The 19,825-nt window shown below is 46.3% G+C and overlaps 1 protein-coding gene across 5 annotated transcripts in view; it reads left to right on the forward strand.

The window, feature by feature from the left end:
* Positions 1-19,825, forward strand: part of si:ch73-103b11.2 (uncharacterized) — a 104,411-nt gene that overhangs the window by 8,555 nt on the left and 76,031 nt on the right. For all 5 annotated transcript variants that reach the window (XM_064322244.1, XM_064322243.1, XM_064322242.1 and 2 more), the window contains exon 3: positions 4,475-4,540. In XM_064322244.1, coding sequence (XP_064178314.1) covers positions 4,475-4,540 — 66 coding nt within the window. The remainder of the gene's footprint in view (positions 1-4,474; positions 4,541-19,825) is intronic.

The following is a 19,825-nucleotide window of genomic DNA, read 5'->3' on the forward strand; positions in this document are numbered from 1 at the left end:
TTGTAGTAGTTAATAGAAGATAACACAGGTGTTATTCAGGGGAGATATCAGAACAATGAAGTCAAATGAAGAGGTAACTATTCTATTTCTGGTGAATTTAAGCATTGTAGCAAAAAAGATGACACCCCACAGTGCCATCGAGTATCCCAGCGTTCTCTGTGTCCTCGCATGCCTCGTCATCACGACTCTCGCCCCCAGGAGTGGCCTTCTCAGCCTGAAGGGCCGATTAGGCTGAGGTAAGGCCACGCTCCGCCGTTCCAGCGGACCTTCAGCGCTGCGCAGACGCGCGACAGGGAACTGGCGCGTCCGCAGGGCAGCGGTGCACATTCTGCGCAGCTTATCTGCTGTTTATGTTAGGGCACTTAGCGCAAAGACAAGCAACATCAGAGCACCGTGGGAAAGCCCATTGTAAACCAACCAAAGAAGAAGAAAAAAACAAAAAAAACTCTTCTTCCCAGGAGTGGAATTTTACTGTACTGAGGGAGGGATGCGGTGGCAGTTTTATTGCATGGCTCTGATCTGCCCGGAATCACTGTGACTTCAGAACGCTGGAGTTTCAAGTCGACTGTCTTTGTTTATTTCCAGCCCTTGAGGGACATAAACAGCCTTGCTGCACTGGCAATAACGGTCCCAGCTGAGCGATGTTTATGGACACGTACTTTCTTCCAGCTGCTGCCAGATTCCCTGCTCTGGTAATGCCTGGTAATGGCACACAAATGTGGCAGCTGCCAGTCTTACGTACTCTGGGGTCTTGTGCTGCCAGATTTTATGCCATAGCTGTGAGTCACTTGGAATTGCAGTAAAACTGGCCCTTCGCTCGCTGGTTATTTATTTTTCGTACGTTCGATCGGGCTCACACTTTGGTTTCACTAGTCACAGGCCTTGGCTGTCGTCAGGAGTGTCACCTCCCATTAGGGCTGGGGGATATACCGCAACAGTAATTATCAAACGCAGTGATGATCATTGCCACCATGTGGTTTATTGTCCTTCACCTTGTATTAGTTTTTTTTTAATTATACCTGATTCTGTTGTAAATCTTTTTTTTTTTTTTTTTTTTAATTAAAAAAATGCTTCTGGTGGAAAAAATGTCACTGCTGTTATCTATTGGGTGTGAAGACAGCCAATCAGCAGCAAACCTTTGCTGCCAAAAACAAGTCACGTGATCACATGGAAGCTGTATGGCCTTGCTGCTGTCTTATGAACACCCCCGTGTCACCCCCCTTGAAGCACTTCACGTGGCCTGTGAAGTTTGGATGTTTACTGTGCATCAGGTATAATAAAAAAAAAAGAAAAGAAAGGCAATGCACCACATGGTGTTTGTGATCATTATTGTATTCAGTAATTATTGTTGTGGTGTCTCGCCCTGCCCTGCCACCCATGACCTCATATGGCGTCCTCTGTGAGGTGAACCAACATCCACCCATGTATTACTGAAGCAGGGCTGTTTGCATAGTCACACAAGCCATTGTGGTTCATGAGTTTACAGTGCGCTGCGTCTCACTCAGTGTCTGTTTGCTTACTAGCCCGCGTTGCATTGCTGCCTCTGTGTACAGTCTCACTGTGGGGTTTTCACCCGTCCTTGAGCTTATGTTGCATATGGTTCTTTTTAGTTTGCCTTTGGGATCATTTGCTTATAAAGCATTGTTAGAGATACCAAAGCAAGGTGCTGTTTCCTGCATGTTCAAAAGGAGCTTAAGTGGGAGGAGACCCGTGGGGCTCTGTGCCTGGTCACTGAGGCGGCTCATTCCCCTCAGCCTCAGCCAAGGCTCTGTTTACGTTGTGTGGCTTCTGTGTGAGTTTGGAGGGGGGAGGGGGGGGTCACTGAGTCACGTGTACCCGTACAGCATTGTTCCCCTCTGTGGCGGTGCGGAGGGATTCACTGCTCTGGTTCCCACAAACACAGTGCAGGCTGGGAGCCTGAGAGCCAGGAGAGAGCTGAAAAGCAGCCTGCGCTCTGGGCTCTGTGTTCTGGGCTCTGGGCTCTGGGCTCTGCGCTCTGGGCTCTGCGATTTTGGCTCTGGGTTCTGGGCTCTGTGCTTTGTGCTTTGTGCTCTGCGCTCTGCGCTCTGGGCTCTGGGCTCTGGGCTCTGGGCTCTGCGCTCTGGGCTCTGCGCTGTGCGCTCTGGGTTCTGGGCTCTGGGCTCTGGGCTCTGGGCTCTGGGCTCTGGGTTCTGGGCTCTGGGCTCTGCGCTCTGGGCTCAGCACTCTGCGCTCTGTGCTTTGTGCCCGCTGAGTCCCAGGGAATCAGCTGAACAGAGCCCTGCGGCCAGACAACGCAGGACAGGACTGCGAAGCAGGGAACTTTTCCCTCCGTCAAACCAAGAGCTGAGGAAATTGGGATTTGGCAGGATGTGTGTTTATAGTACAAGCTGCACTCTTTATGTACAGTGCATCTCTGGAGTTATTTTTTTAATCCCTTGTTCCAATGGGGGGAACGGATGTCTCTTGAGTTTGATTAAAAGGTTGAAAGAAGCTGCATGTGGAAGTGAAGTTGCTTTGGGGGGTTTGAGTCTCATCAGGAAGTGGGATCCTGAACATCTTGCTTTTCATGTCGGTACTGGTTGGAAAAAGTGCACAAAATGTTTTTATTTGTACTTTCTGCTGCACTGAAAAGACACAAAAAGGTTTGAAGTGGAGCTTTTTTATCAGGCCTGAAGTGTAATCCTGACCTCAACCTGAGTCTGGGGTTTCAAGTCTAAACCTGTCCCAAACCTAGATTTTTTTTTCTCGGTGATGTAGACAATCTTTGAGGATAAAGAACTACCTTTGACATTTACAATTTTGAGCACTGGCAGTTCCAATAAGAACATTTTGACATTTCAAATGTTGGTGATTGAACTTACTTTGCATAATCAGAGATGGGTTCAATATTGTGCCAAAACATTCTGTATCAACATGTTCTTCAGAGCAAATGCTATACTCTGAGCCATGACTCTTCAATTTCATGTCTGTGTATTTTTTTTGCCTGTAATTATTGTCTTGATAGCTCAGCTAACTTGCTAACGTTAATTTATTGTAACAGTGTCATGTTGGCCAAAATTAGCTGGACAAAAAACTGATTTTCTAAATAGATTTTGAAGTTTTTGACCACCATTGTATACTTATACTTTGTCTGTGAAATGATACAATGATAGGCTTCTTTTCAAACTGAGAATTATAATGCATGCCATGCTGATATGGACCAAGAAATGAAGAAAAAACTTGGCTACCTGCAGTAGTTTAGTCAGTCTTTCAACGACACAGCTATGAGAAGAAGTCCCGCAATAGCAAAACAGGGTATTTGATTCTACATGCCATTCAGTTAAGATTTACTCAGTGGGGGACACGACCAGACACATCCCTTACTAAAACTACACCCCTAGGTCCAGAAAACAGTCAAAGCCCCATTCAGAAAGGGAGACCTTATGGCCTGAGATATGGCAGTCCCAAAGTTAATTTCTCCGTTGTTTTTGTAAACAAAGGCCTCAGCTCTTTAAATCTCAATAACAAAAAGTATTACATTTTGAACCAGGAAGTTATATATTATAGGCTAGTTTATTATTTTTATACTGGTGTTCTGGCCTGAGGCCTAAGTCTTTATTTGTAATGTGAGTCTGACAAAATCCGAACTTCAGGGTCCCCCCCAGACCAAATGAGTTCACATCACGTATCAAAACTAGTTTGCTTCATTATTTAGCCAGCCCAGCTCCCCAGCTTAACACAAAATCTTCTCACAATGTTGCTGCAGTGTGGTGTCAATGTTATAACTAAATATTCATTTATAACCAAATATTCCAGTAACATTGTGAGAACATTTTGTGTTAGCTGGGTCTGCATTACAAACTACCCTCATGGTAATTTTCATTGCAGTCTCTTGGCAACAGATTTGCCTTTTCATCAGAGCATGGTTTTACCTTGTATGGTTGTAGACCTGTTCCTGGATCGGTCCCGCATTCTATATCTGCCACACTGAAGACATGATTTCTGCTGTTTGTTGTTAAATAGAGACTATATAATGTAAGGTGCAGGACACACAAAATAGGTGTGTGCCAGGAGAGGGTGAGTCTGCCACTAGCAAATCCATATCCCTTTAATGAGATTAAGGAGGAATCCTGGATTAAACAGTTGGAGGCATTGGTTATGTTAATCTGCGTGTGTTCTGATGGAAGGGACTTTTACAGCGCTTGGTATTTATGAGCCTCTGTGTTCTCTCTCAAAGGTCAGGCCCCCACTGATCAGTTTGATGCATCAGGCAGCCTCAATGTCCCATAGTGTGTTGGGGGGGGGGGGGGGGGGTCACATGGGGAGCATTATAGGCTGTTTAGAGCCAACCTGGAAAACCAGGTGACAGACAGTTTAATCACTCTGTCAGGAGAGACCCGGGGTGTGATAGGAACAGGAACCAGACCCAGCAGGGTTTGAATGCCCAACATGCGTGCTCCTGCCAGGTTACACATGCCTGAACACTGACTGAACACTGTTCTCTCCCTCACAGAAGTGGCAGAGGAGGTTCTTCATTCTCTACGAGCATGGATTGTTACGCTACGCCCTGGACGAGATGGTGAGTGAATGTGCCGTCCGGCATGGCCGCTGTGGAGAGCCAGAGCACATTTGTAACATTGGTGTCACATTGTATGAATGCCGCAAAAGGTGCCCCTTCTTAACCGGGGTTTTGGTGTCACTGGCAGCCTAGGCATTGATGGAATGCAGAGTATTTTTCCGGGACAAATTCCCTTATGAATTCTTCATCTTGGCATATGAATTCTTCTTTCTTACTTTCTTTTTTGCACTAGAAATGGCTTATTTGTTCTGATAGCTTTCTACATTACTACATGCATGGGTATCTCAGTCATTTGTTTGTGCAACTCTCGTTCTTGGTGTTTAATTTCAAATGCTGGCAAGCAGCTTTGCCTCTGCTCATGTTGGACACACAATAGGGGAAATCAGCAGGGATGTGCTTGACTGTGTCGTGCGTGCTTTTAATTCTTACCTTCCGGTTTTAGCGCTCCTGCGTATGTTTTTCGCACACACTGCTGTGGCTTCCTCATTCAACAGGGCCGGTACGTGCGGCCCGTATGCAGCGAGCCGGGGTCCTCCCCGTTGTCACTGAGCTGTTGACTGAGAGCAGCCCTGGAGCGTTTGCCCTGTGCCGATAAGCATCTTGTTTTTCGAAACCTTAAGTGGTGAAAGGAGCGAGATGCGGTCTCGTGGTTCAGTCGCAGGGCGGGTCGGGTTTGTGTTTACCCACCAGGCTCCGGGAAAAGGGCACACAGACGCAGTCTGACAACAAGGTACCCGGAAACCGCAGGCCTGGGGAAGAAACTGGAAAAACCTCTCAGCGGTTCAGACAGAATGTTCCGGAGGGCTGCTTCCTTCGGCGTGCTTGTTTGCCGTGCTGCTGCTGGTGCAGTTGGCTTGCGTCTGCGCAGTCATTTCCTCATGGAGTTCAGGCCCGTAGTTTTTGGCACCTCATCTTTTCCACTGTCTCTCTTTGTTGACCGCCAGCATTTAGCACATTTTTAAAAGCGAGCGTGGGCAATTCTGCATTGATTACCAGCCCACGCGCTTATTATGTAATGACTTGGAAGGTGAAGTTAGACTGTGAAACAATCCCATTTTTTTGGATTAATCGCAGTGTTGAATAAGAGGCGAAGATGATTCAGTGCTCTTGACCACTCACCGTACATTCTCTGCGGTGCCTGTTGGCCGAGAGCGACGTCGAGTGCCGTTACATAAGCGGCGGTGGGAAGGGAGGGCACGGCGTGGAGGCGGGGTGATGGCGTAGGCGAGCGCGTGTGGGAGGGAACACAGCGCAGCACAGCCTTCGGGTCTGAGTGTGGGTTCCTGCTAGACAGCGCAGGTTCCAAATCTAAGTGTGAATTCCTTTGCAGGTTTGTGGTCTGTGTGTGTGAAACGTACTGCACGCAGTTTGTCCCTGTACAGAGGGCTGCTCCTGTCCAGTAGCCTTTTCAATGTCTTTTCTGCTGTCCCTCTCTAGGGACATGGTAAATTCAGCCCTCCTGAGATTACTATCTGCATGGCATAATTTTTTTTGTATTAAATGATACATTTCCTGATGTAGACTGGTGGAGCAGAAATCTAGCTTTGGTTTTGTCATATTTTATTTGTCTTTGCTAGTAAACAAAGCAGGAAAGTAGGCATCTCCTCCAGTCTAATTATGATTCTGGTCTATCTAGCTGACAGGAGGCAATTTCATGAAGCTGCTGAGATTTTGAAACACTGCTTTGCCGTCTGAAGCTGTCTAACTCAGACATACTGAGGATATAAGAGTACCTTTTTGAAATGTTCATTTATGCCATTTATTTTCCTTTAAGACATGTTCACAAACGAATCCTTGGCTCGTCAGTTGTCAGAATGCCCCTAAGCTGGCAGATGTTTCTGCGTCGATATTGCTCTTGAGTCCGGTCCCCCCTCGAGGCCCAGTTCGGCCCTCCCTGGCCGTGCTGGCAGACCTCCTGCAGTTGTTGTCCTTTGACACATTGGGCCGTGCCCACCTCCCGCTCCCTTTTCACACTGCCGCTGAGGCCCGTCCAGAGCAGGTGTGCAGCCTTGCAGATTCCTCTGGAAGTCCTTCATCATGCAGTGTTTACTTTAGGGAGCGTGCACCTATTCTTAGTCGAACAGGACTCACAAGAAGAGCCATTTTTATTTCTTTTTTTTCTTCTATTTTTTAATTTACTTTAGGCTGCTGAAGTACTGCATGCATTGTTTCTTAACATAAAAAGCCAAGTTGATCGCTTTCATAAACCATACACGATGTATTTTTAAAACAACAAAAATCTGTCTGTGCACCAGATAATTGATATCAAAAGGATGGTATAGCTAAACTTTCACCAATGCTTCAGAGAAACTAAACCAGCCAGATTCCAAAGCAGTGCTACCCATGTTCTCCTACATTCCTTGAAGTAACTTGTCCCTGCGTTAATCTCCCCCTCTCATCTTTCACTTCACTCGGTTACTTATAATGTTGTCACCTCAAATACACAGGTTCCTAAGTTTGAGTTTGTTTGAAAATGTCAGGCTCCATAAAGCACTGGCAAGTCCTTCCTGTGATGTTTATTTGTTACTTCACATGGTAACCTATGACCTAAAGCATTAGTCTCCACAGAATATCAAGGTGAACATTGGGATAAGGAAAATTTACATGTTTACTCTTTTCTGTTATGAAATCAGTAATATAAAAATAAACGTGCAGTCTCTAATCTGGAGCAAGTACACAGAACTTATGTTGTGTGCTGCCGGCATTAACTTATGAACCACCTGAACTATTCAGAGATTGAGTTATTCTTTACTACCTTTTGGAGCGGGAAGCTGTCCATTGGTGCAAGTTGCTAGCTAGCTAACCTCCTTTGATGGGGAGGCTATAGCTACACTTATAGGAACTTATAGGAACATAGGAATTTATTCAAAAGTCTGGTCATTGTAGTTATTTCTGTGGGAAAAGTTCTGAATTCTCCCTGTTGTGTAGGTGCGAATTATTCCCTGCCTGCTTGTAATTTATTGGATGTTGTTGTTAGATTTTATTTCATTTTCCACATTGCCGCTTGGCTCCACTCTTGCCTTTTCCCTCTCTCTGTGTAACCTTGTGTAATCCTCTTAACAGAGGCTGGTCTTCTGTAAACTCTTGCGTCACAGTGTTTAGTAAACACACAACGCTGCTGGAGGTGGTTATGGTAAAACCAGACCCCGTGGTGACTACATGTTCACAAATGCCACCCTTTTGTTGTCATTTGAAAAGGGGAAAAAATGGCACCCATTTCCCCCCAGCCTGCAGGAAGGAGCGCGAACATTCACCCGGTCCCACAGCCGATTGAACACACAGCCAGCGGGCTCCCAAGGAGAGTGCTAATCCTGTCAGCGCGCTAACTGCCCCTGATCGGGAGGGGGATGAGCCTGTTAGGGCGTGGGGATGGGAGGGAGAGGTCACTGACGTTCTGATGGATGGTCTGAGAACTGTGTGTGTGTGGGAAGACGAGAACCCATTCTGTGCTCTCCTCATTATCACCACCTACCTGGATGGGAATGCTCTTTTCCTGAAAATGCATGAAGAGGAAAGGGAGTCTCATTTATTAGTGCTGTGTAGGAGTCACTTAGTAAACCCAATGTGTATGTTTAGGTCCAATCCCTTGCCATTCCTGTTTTCTTTTAGCTTTAACTGTTACCAAAACTGTGGCTTCAGCAGTGATGAACATAACACCAGGTTACTCTAATGCTGGATTAAACGATTCCTAATTTGGTATTTTGTGTATAATGCAACACAGAGATCCTTAAACTCTTACTGAGTGGCAGCTTGTGTGTGCAAAGCTACAGGACCACAGTTAGTTTTTAATAATCAAATACACTAGTTCATTGTAAGTTTTGTTAGCAGTCTTACAGTGTGGGGAGGGGAAGGCATGGTATCAGGGTAAAAAAAGAAGCTGTCCTGCAGCTCCTGCTGGATTTGCTGTGTACATAGTACTGTTGAGCAGCTGGTCAGTAATATTCTGAGTCTCAGTCTTCCAGGAACCTTAGAGAGAATCTGACATGTTTCTCTCCGAGTGATTCAGGTTGGCAGTTAACATCATCATTATTAGTCACACAGTCTTTGAGTGAGCTCACAATAGGGCAGACCCATACTCCTAATATCTGCCAACCTTTTAGATTATGCTAGAGCACACCTGTGGTTTGCTGTCAAAGGAGAAATTCTTGAGTGGTTTTTGAACACATTTAAGTTCTTTCTGTTGCAGCAGCAGGTGAATTTCAATGAGTTTTTTTCCCTTTGCGCAACAATGAAATGTCTCCCTCTCATCCAAGCGTCTAAAGCGGAGTCCCACAGTGTCTAAACCCCTCCGAAGTCTCTCGACTGTACGCATGACCTCATAGTTCTGCTGAGTAAGCGTGTCGTGACCGAGGGAAGGAAAAAAGTGGTGGGAGAGAGGAGAGAAAGTCCTTCCTCCTTCAGCTGCACTGGGCCTGGCGTCTCGGTAAAGGGACACGGTTGAAGCTGAGAGTGAGCAGAGCCTGGTCTGGAGGCATGCGGCACGGTGAGAAGCAGCTCCCTTTGGTCAGAGCAGGAGGAGGCCGATTAATCATCCCGCTGAGTCACCCAGAGACGGGTGCCAGTGTGACACAGCTCTAGCGGGTGTCATTCTTTGGCGTGAAAGAGTGAATTATTAGCCAGCCCCTCAAGTTGCTGTCACTGAGTTCAAATCGGGGGGAAAAAGGACTTTTCGATTCTCTTAGATTAGAGTGACGATAAATTCTCTGAAATGCTTGGCGAGCCTGCTTTCATAACATAGCCTTGAATTGTATCATTAAATTGAGTCACAGTTTCTTTGACTCAGTGGGCAGTCATACTGGTTTGTTCCCCTAGCCTTGAGGTCAGTGATAGCCGCTGTCCTTTGTGAACCCACACATGAATCACTGTGTGAGAGTCATTGATCTCCAATAACAGAGGGGCAGTTAAGCAGAGACACTGACTTCCTGTTATGCCAGCCCATTTGACCACCAAGGAGAGAGCCAGTGCTGTTGCCACGGATCTCTCTATCAGAGCCCCACCCCCACTGATCCACCAGCCCACCCCAGGGCTCTGTTATCCCGTATCGTTGGCACACACAGTTTAATGGTGAATTAATGCAAAAAAGCATTACTACAGGCTCAGCGGTGTTCCGTTGGCCCAGGGTATAAGTATAACCACAATTTATCATGAAAATGGTACACACAGCAACTTTGTGTTTTTTGTGAGTACTGCTTCCTCTCCACTCCTACATATCCACACTGCAGTACAGCTTGTTAATTGGGAAAACTCCTACACGGTTATCTGTGGTACAGTACTGGAAGCCTGCCCAGTGGACTGTTTTTGCTGAACACCAAGAGTGACTGCCTTCTGAGAGTCTAAATACCCTCCGCACCGAAGCATCAATCCAAGCTGCAGTCAGGCCCAGCTGTTGGCTGTCCTGTACTGCGAGCTGTTGGGTGTCAGGAATGGACAGACTGTGTTAAGAGGGAGACATCCAAGTGCTGCTTTAACCATCACATGAAAATGTACTTCCAGTAATGTACTTTACTAATTTTATATATAAAAAAGTTGCTCTTTGAAACCAAGAGCTGAAATGATGGTTCCAGATTCTCCTGTGCTGTCAGCCAGTTCATTGACCTGTTTACAAGCCTAGCTGAGAATATCAGGCCTGTACTTTTAAAGGGCCGGGAGTCAGGAATAATGCATTGCTGTTTTTTAATCCGCTCAGTCCTGTCAGGCCATTGATGGGCTAAGTAAATGCATAGCTTTACGCTTTTAATAAAAGGAGAGAGGCCAGATGAAATCACAGTCAGGTGAATCAGTGCATCTCCTCATTGTACCTGTCAGCTTTCAGTGCCATGATTCAGTCAAAAGCAGTTATGTAAGCCATACTCCCACATGCACTCCTTATTCATGCAGCACTTTGTGGAAAGAATGTGCAGATTCTTTTCTTTTCAGCAACTTTATGGATTATGTAAAATGAAATGACTGGATGGTAAGAAAGTTGCCACACTAGTAAATTGCAGAAAACCTGAGGACCTTTGAGAACAGGAGTTTAGTAATGTGCTAAAACACCTGGTAAGAGCTGCTCCTCTATTCTTGATAATGACAGAGATACTGACAGACGCACACACGCCTTCTAAGGTTGCTTTTGCAGCCTTCGTCTTGCTGGGCATCATTCACCAGAGAGTTGCGGCTGTTGGTGATGGCGGGCGACTCAGGTGGCCAGTCCAGAAATGTGGATATGCCTGTTCAGAGGAGAGGGGGAGAGTCGGGGTGCATGTACTCTGTGTGGTCGTCTCAAGTGCAGTCACTGTTTTTCTCATCTGAGACAATGGGGTACAGAGGGATGGCCAACTCGCTTCCAAAGGCCTATGACCCGTTTGGCTACCGTCCTTTTGAACTTCCTTCTTTTAGGACCAATTAGAGGAATCATTTTGCTAATTGGAGCACATTTTCACAGTCTGTCTTTCCAACAGTCACACTATTAAATAAGATGGGACAGTTTTGGCCCATTACTGGGCCATCATTACGGAAGTAAAAATCATGACTAATTTTAGTGATTCCAGTCGAGCGAATTTAATTGGATCAGTTGAGTTAATTGGGAGGTGAAATGCTCTCTAGCCCTTTGGGGCTGCCCACCCATGGCCCACTTTCAGCAGTCCGCTCGATGAGGCCGCGTTCGTCCGGTGGACTGTCGGTGCCCCGTCAGTTTGCGTGCGGTCCGACCCCTGTGGTTGCAGAAGAGTGTGCGGCAGCGCGGATGGGCGGTGCCATTTCCCGCCCTCTCAGGTGGGCCCGGTGCGGGGATGGTGTGGACCCTGGGCGGAGTCTGGAGCTTCGGGGTCCTTGGCTGCTATTCTGTCATTATCTCTGCGCATCTCCTGAAGTGGTGGGGAGCTGGAGCCAGCGGCGCTCGGGGCAGTGTGCCTGATTAGAGAGGAGGGAGCGATCGCTGCGGTCCGCAAGGCCTGTTCTGAGCGCTACAAATCTACATACTAGACCAAGTCCCCCATCTGTGTAATTACAGACCAGGGCTGAGGAGTGGGAAAGGGAGAGAGAGAGCATTGAAGTTTCAGGGGAATTGCATGAAGAGGTTAAAACGGCAATTGCGGCAATCCTTTTGGGGTGGTTTTGAATTCAGCGGGAACATCAGCGATGAGGATCTTGCACTGTGCAAGGGTGTATGCGTGAATATATACTCCCGTAAGCCCAGTGTGTACACTACACTCTCCCCTCCATCAGCAAAGGCTGTTGAGAATACGTCTGAGAGCCGTGAGGGTTTAATAGCTCTCTCCTGCATCAGCCTGTTATGGAACAGTGTCTATGGTCCCACTGCTGCGGGCTGAAGACACATGGCACAGTCATGCTCTGTTTCTGAATGTGGGCCCAAGAGTTATGGGATGATGCTATATCCACACCCTTTGGGGGATGTCATTACACACCCAGTGCTTGATGTGCCACAGAGAGATTTTGGGTTCTTTCCAAAAGCTTATTTTATCCGTCCGCATCTCCTCAGTCCTCGCCTGACCTAAAAATTGATCGAGGTCTGCTATCTTTAAAGACATTCCGATTCATTAAATGTTCCTTGGAGTAGCATGGAGGCTCCCAGAGGATGCACCAGCAAGGATACACAAGTGCAGGCTTTGTAAAAGTCTTTTTTTTTTAAATAAATGAAATGACGCCTGTAATTGACATTGCTTCAAACTGACACGTTCTATTTGTCTAATACATGTGGCCACGATTCCTCCGTCCGCGTGTCTTAACCCTGCAGCTCTTTCTCGCCTCCTTCGTTGGATAGAGCTAAGGAGTGCTGAAAGGAAGCAAAGAAGAGATGCAAGGAGTGAAAATAAGTGATTGGCACGAACCCATTCTTTCACAGCATTATGCTCGTCTCCACTGTGACTGGAGGCATTGCCCACATTATGAAGGACAGTATCAGGATGTGCAAGCTCGATGGCCGTGGTGATTTGGAAGCCTTTACCCGGACGTAAAAAGGCAGGGAAGTCAACCCCAGAGAGAAAAATGGGACTTATCTAATGTACACACTTTTAGTTACTGCCCCATCTCAGTATTGTGCACTGATGTTGAGTCATTATGGCATGTACTCTCATGTGTCTTAGTGGTGTACTGCTGTGTGTGATCGACATGATTGGGTTACAGAAACGTGTTTGGAGGAAAAAAAATAAATCAAACCTATCACATTTTCTTTGCCTTGGTGTGGGGTAAATTGTGGAACAATTTAGCTTCAAATAAAATTGAACATTGTTGACATGAACTTTCCCCCTAAACATAGCTCTATCCACATCAGAAGCCAATCATAGAAGATTGGTCAGAGATGAGAAGGTACCCATGTTTCCCCTATTTTATGGGTGCTGGTTTTTTGCCCTGGGCGTAATTGAAAGCAGATGGGAATTGGGGTTGCCTGCAGGAAGTGGTACTGTTCAGGGGAATGTGTTTGTTGGTCTGGGGAGATTAGACACTGTTGTGGGGTGGTTGTAAATCCCTCAGGGTAAGCTCTGTGGGAGGCAGGGTTGTGTGTGTGTGTGTGTGTGTGTGTGTATGTTGTGAGACTCTTGGTAAAGGAGTAGGCTATGTACTATCATGTTACAGTGCAGTATACTGACACTGAGCGCAGGCTAGTTTTCTTAGTGTCAGGCAGTTTTGATGGCAGTGTAGTGGTGTGTTTACATGCCTAAAGATTAGTTTCAGAGCTGGGTTGTGAGCTCATGCCCGTTTTACACAACATTACCAGTCTCCTTTCTCTGTCCCTGCCTGTGTAGTTGTTGAGTCTCTTGTCAGCTTCAGAAAGATGCATTCCAAGCCCCTTTAGAAAAACCAAATATCACAGAGACATCAATCTGTTTGCAGACCATCAGTGGAAGTGGATCCTGACGCAGGTCAGCTGTATTGAGCGTGTGCCTGTGGTCTGGATGCATGCAACCAACAGCGCAGCCCGTACCCAGACTGTTATCCAGGAGGCTGCGTTCCAACCCGGAGAAGCCTCGCCAAATGGGCGGTGTTGCTTCCTTGTGGCTCAGGCAAAAGCTGAGGCTCCAAGATGGGCGTTTTTTTGTTTTTTTTTAATAGGCCTCGTTACCATGACCACCCTTTGTTTGCTTACCTGCCCTTGAGTTATCCAGAATGTTTAACCACAGGGTTTAATCTCTCGATTAGGATTAGAAAAGGAAATTTCAGTCCTCCCTCTTCCAGTCAGTCTTCCTCTTCCATTCAACTACCTGCTATTTGTAGCAGGTAGCTAGTAGTGTCCAGCAGCATTCACCATTACATTGTTAGTGATTTTAGCAACTGACCTGAGAAAAGGGTAGTCTCTCCACAGGGTAGCCAACACCATCACCATCTTGTTTTTCTTCTTGGTGGTTTCGTTGGTGAGCTGTTTCCCTTGTTGTTCTGGCCGGTGCGTCTTATCTCTGTTTGAAATAATCATGAAAGGTTGTTAAATTAGTAGCAGTATGTAACATTAAAATCAAACTAGGACTGCAAACAAGATCTTATCAGGATTTTTTAGTTTGTGGGTGGTGCATTATTCATATTACAGAATTTTATATAAAAATATAATGAGTATTATGTGATGAATTAACAGTGAACAGCGTGTAGAACTAACATTAACATATTTCTCCTTGTGGGCTTGGGATTTCAAATGTGCGCATAAAATGGAAATTCTATACAATTAGGCTATAGCAGAGCATTTTTTTACTTTCTGATGCCATAATATCCTGGTTGTTGTAGAATTTTTCAGGATACTTATCATGCTGTCACAAACCACAAAACCATGGCATTACATGCCTACAGACCAATTGGCAATGAAAAAGCAGTTTTACTGCAGTTCTACTTCAGTGAAGTGATGGAAATCCAAAACCATTGGTTGAAGTATCATTACAGCTAATCAAACTTTTTCAAAGCAAGCAACACCAGTTACCATGTTCGCTGGTTAGCAGTCATTCCCAGAGTGGGTTTTTAGAAAAGTTTGAAGGACGACCACCACATGATTTACGTGAAAAGACATAGCTGAGGTTGTACTGGTGATGATTTAAAATAGTCATATCGCCCATCCCTACTGTGACCATTTGATTATATTTGGACTTGGGGGGGAAAAAAAACTCAACTAAACACATCTTCACTGCTCAGTATAGCAGCAGCAACCAGTTCTCCAAGAAATGCCATCTCATGTGTAATCCCTCTCTACATTTAGCAATTTCAACCTTCTTTGTTCCATCCCAAGTTATCAGTTGTCACCAGCTACTGTCAGGTGTGTACGTTTGACATGCCGTGTTGACTCGTGTTTTTGTAGTACATCTGCGGGTAGGCCTGACCCCAAACCTGTTCCTCTGACATAAGGGGTCAGCCTGCCAGCCAGCTGTTGAAGTCTCACTAAGGCCCCATTCATTCTTGCGTTTTCGGGCTCAACAACCAAAGTTTAATTAACTGGAGTCGCTAATGTTATGTGTTCTTACACGCGCATATTTAGAAGGCCAAGAATGCTTGCACGTATGAACGAGTGACTGGACTTGCTCCCATATTTACCACACTGTCAGTCAGTTTGTAATGGCGCAATATTTGCTCTGAATGGAAATTTTAAATATCACGTAGTAGATGCAATCCCCAATGTCAACAAACATGGATGCCGCCATTCAATTTTTGTTCACCTCTGCGGAGAGCAGCCGAAGAGGCCTTGTGTTTCCATGTCTGATCTGGCAGCGAAGGCTGCAACGTTCAATAAAGCTTTTTTTTAAACAGTGCTCAATGTTGCCCTTGGTGCAGTCTGTGTTGAATGTACTGCCAGGTTTCGAAGTCAGGGAGCATTGCGCAGTTACTCTGCATTTGTTACCAGTCGTCAACTCCCGTTCCCGTCTATACTCGCACAAGCAAGCTTATTTGCATAGGAACAAGAGTAGTCGCTACCTGTTTCGAGCAGGACGCGTTGCTGCTGGTTGTCGCTCTCGTTCATAACCGTACTGTGTGAACTTGACCGCATTAGGCTCTAAAATGAGCAGGTATTTCGCTGTAATGTGAACGGGGCCTCTGGTGCATTCCTGTCCTATGCATGCGTTGTGTTTTGAATTGCACATATGGAACCTGACTTCAAAATGAACAAAACAAAGAAAACCAAAGGAGTACAAATGTCGAAGCAATCTGCTCCCAAAGGAGAATGCTGACAGGCCATTTTCCCTTTTTGTAATGGTTCTCACAGTAATGCAGTAGAACAATAAGCAAAGCAAACCACTGTTTATGCAGAGACCAGTGTATACTCTATATGGAAATTGTTTAGGCATCAAAAAGCCTGATTTGTTCATCCTTGGTATCGCAAAGCACTCTCATGCTTCTGCTTGACCCTCTTTTGTCACAGTGAGTAGCTTATCCGAGAGTGAGACCACAAATGCAGCCAGTATGGAAATAAACCTGGAGTTCATGTAAATGCCATGCGGTATGGCTGAACTGAGGTGATTCTCAACATCCTGTTGTAGTCCTTTAATGTAAATTTAATGTAAATAATTCCCAGGGTAATAAAACGCTGCCGCTTGTAGTAACCTGACGAATACACACTTAGGAGAGGGTAGAAGATGGGGAAATTGCAGGCGTGTCGTTTGTTGTTCCACAGAATGTTTTTCATGTTTCGCGCCCTTTGATTAGAATTGCGAACTGGTTCGTATTTTTTCTCTTGGCGCATGTCGGATTCCTGTCAGCGGAGATCCAGCAACGTGCAGCATCCGACTGGAGCAGATCTGACTCCGAGCCCGCTGCAGAGGAATTGAAAGGGTCGTTCTGCCGGCTGAGCCGTCGTGGAAGATGGATGGCTTTCATCAGGAAACGAGTGGGAGCCAGCAGCGTTCCAGGGCCGCTCTTTTGTTTATTACGTCCACTGGATTCTCTCACACGCTGTACTGCGGCAATCTGTGGCACACATTAGAATGGCTGACATTTCTGATTGCCTCGCTCTGCCTCGGATTCGCTCGTGTTCTTTATATTTCCTGCCCCTCTATCAGAGCGTATTGAACCTTGCAGTGCTGTTTTTCTGACTGGGAAACCGGTGTCAGAAACAGCTGGTGCATGGCTTCAGAGAGACGGAGAGGGAGAGAGACCGACAGAGAGAGGGAGGGAGGGAGGGAGGGAGGGAGGGGGGCCCTCTCCAAACAGGAAGCTCGGGTACATCATTAATAGGCCAGAGGAAGGTTGAAGGAATGAACGCAAGAGATTCTAAGTTCCTCCCTGCCTCCAAACCATCAATTATCTCTGCCGAGAAGAGAACTGTTATTACTTGGCAAGGAAGGACGACACATTTTGCATCGTCTTTTAGAGAGGTAGCCTGTAATTGCCTGTTGCTATTTTTAGTGCCGGCTGTGGTGTTTGAACCTTATCAGAAAGGCCCCTGGAGTCACAGTAAAGTGAGTAGTGCCTGTCTCCCATGGCCCCTCCCCTCACTGCAGTCTAGAGGGAAAACCTGAAGACTCAGTTGGAGCAACAGGCTTGGAATACGAACTGATATGAGATCCAGTTCCATTTAAATGGGCAACAGTTTTACAAGCGAGAGTAAAGAAGAGATCAAGGAGTCAGAACCCACAGGTCTCCAGACTGGGGCTTCATTACAGGAAAAGGTCTAACTGGGCCATAGCTCTGTGTAGCATGAGCCCTGTGAAATGGTTTGAGTTGCAACACCTGGTTCTCACACATTGCACATCCTGCTGCTTTTGCCACATTTTTTGTTTTATTGCTTATAAATTAGGCAGCCAGTCTTTGCTGAAAAGTTTAGTGGAATGGTAGCTAATTTTGAATAAAAAATAAAATTAAAATTCATTTTAAACGATATTTTTGAAGTTTATACATCTTACCAGCTCACAAAATTGGAGGCATTTATTAATATGGTTGTAAAAAAATTTATAAGCGTGTGTGTGCATGTGAGAGAGTGTGTGACTTTTGAGAAGACACACATACACACATGCACAGATGAGTAATCCATTAGTATGGAGATGAGAAGGTTAGCGAGGTGACATTTTCCACTTGCCCGAGAAGCCCAGCACTGTCCTGTGGATGACCTGTGCGTGACCAGATTAAAAATGGAGCTCATAGTTGATGTCTCCCCTCACCCAACCCACCACGTCATCGCTGAAATGTTTTGAAATCCCTGTGGAGCATGTGTGGAACAAAGGTATCATTCATTCACATGAATGTACGTGTTTGGTGATCATCTTTCAGATGAGCAAAATGACATTAAGATGATGTGAATGAGGCTATGTGTTTTTGCTCTAAAAGATGTGTCAGATGTGCTTTTGTGTTAGCTCCAAGAGCAAGACAAGGAAACAAACAAGTCAGCAGTCAGTGACTAGGGGATTTTGACTTTCCCTCCTCATGCCAAATTCTGTCTTTGTCCTCGTTCTGTCAAATTCCCCAGCCACCAGTGTGATGTGTCATATTTAATCAGTCTTCTAATGATTTATTTAGAAGAGTGAAGGAGCAGGAGGCTCCAAAAGCGGGCTTCCCAATGCAATTTTTATTACAACCAAGTTGCATCCTGCCATCCAAAACCTTTCAGAAAGGGGTCTGGATGGTTTTGGTAGCCACTTACTGGAATGCTAAGTACATGTCGGCTTTGTCTTGGCCTCTTTCCGAATTGGATTGCACTTGACTGTGCATTTAAAGGACGCTTGGTAAAACAAAGATGCACAAACATCCTGAAGACTTTATCTGCATGTGCGTTACACTGAGAGGTTTTATGGGTACACGGATATAAAAAGAAAAAGAACATCAGCTCTCAGACACAGCTGTAGAGCTGGTTCCTCAGCGCCAGACCATGACATGCAGCAAGTCTTGAAGAACACTGGGATTAAGGGCAAAATGAAATAAAGGGCAGGCAGTTTATGAGCACTTTCAAGGAGTACCTCCTGGTTCCGTCTTCCAGCCATGGTTCCTTGTATAGAGAGAGCATGGTTTAATCTGTTGAATAATGCCGTGTTCTCAGACAAGATTTTCTATGCTAGCCAGGAGCTGCTTTGTTAAACTAGCAAAAATGAGTGCTAAGTTCATCCAAACCTGGCGGACCCAGGTGAGGTCTCCTCCTCCTCCTCCTACTGATTAGTTGCTTCTGATTTGCCCCCACTTCCTCCTCCGAGGTGCCACACTAGCTGAAACGAGAGCATGCGCTTGTTGTCGGATGCAGCCCATTGTTTTCTGAACCGATGGTGTTGCATTACAGCGGCAATGTAACCGTCGGACCGCCTTTCCAAGATTTTCGACTATGCGTTTTCTCAATCGTGTAATATTACGTGGCTGCGTAGCCACAGGTGAAGCTGAGGCCAAGTTCTGAGTTTGGTAGCCTTTCAGTCAACTCGCTACGTGGACACTCCCTTCTGTGCCAGTGACGTGGCGCGAGAGCAAAGGCCGACAAGTAGGTGAGAGCTTGTCTGAACTTGAGCAAACCGCAGTCGACACCATTGGCTCTAACCGCACAGATAGCCATTTAGCGACTCTTACCCGAACGAATGGCCTGAGAGCTCACAGCCTTTTTACACTTCTCCTGTAACTTCTCTGGGCCTCTTCTCCCATTCCATCACGGCACACCGTCTGAATGGCCCAGTCACAAAGAACGAGCCCCAACAAAGGTATTGGGTTGTCGGAGCACAATGGACCTCACAATGGCAGTTCAGTTTGTTTTCTTTGGTCCCGAGTAGTGCATGCCTGTATTTTACGTGTGGGGAGAGATGCTGGTACTTGCCAAAAGGCCTCCTAGTAAACTGGGCTATTTTTACCCCTCCCACAGAGTGGCTTTTGTTCTCCTCACTGTGCAGACGGGGAATACAGCGGTCTTGTGCTGATTTGTCTTTGAGCAGTCTGCTACAGGACAGGCTGGCAACCAGCTCCCCTGCAATTAAACGGGCTTCCAGGCAGACACATGGAGACTGGAGCGAGCCATGGGAAAGTGTTCCGGATGGTGGGGGCTTGGGGGGTGGGGGGGGGAGCAGGAGGATCACTACCCTCCAAGTTGATAAGTACGTTTTCAAGAATGCGGATGGCTGCAGCCAGCAGCGTGATGGCGCCTTGTTTACAGACCAGCCGAAGAGCGTTTGGAGTCTGAAGAGTGGTTTGTGAGGCTGGGGTTAACCCCCGCCCTCCCGTCCCAGCCTCTTTCCTAACTGGTCTTTGGAATGCAGACAGCAGTGGATTACCGTGGATCGCAGCTCCAGTCGCACAAAGGAGTAATCTCTCTTACACCAACAGACTGGGCTGGTGCTGGCGTCCCGGCCCGCTAATCTTTACAGTCTCCCCTTGCTCTGACATGTCCGGCGCTGCCATGTGTGCTCCATCAGGTCTCGG

The sequence above is a fragment of the Anguilla rostrata genome, chromosome 2, assembly GCF_018555375.3.
Source record: "Anguilla rostrata isolate EN2019 chromosome 2, ASM1855537v3, whole genome shotgun sequence".
NCBI lineage: Eukaryota > Metazoa > Chordata > Actinopteri > Anguilliformes > Anguillidae > Anguilla > Anguilla rostrata.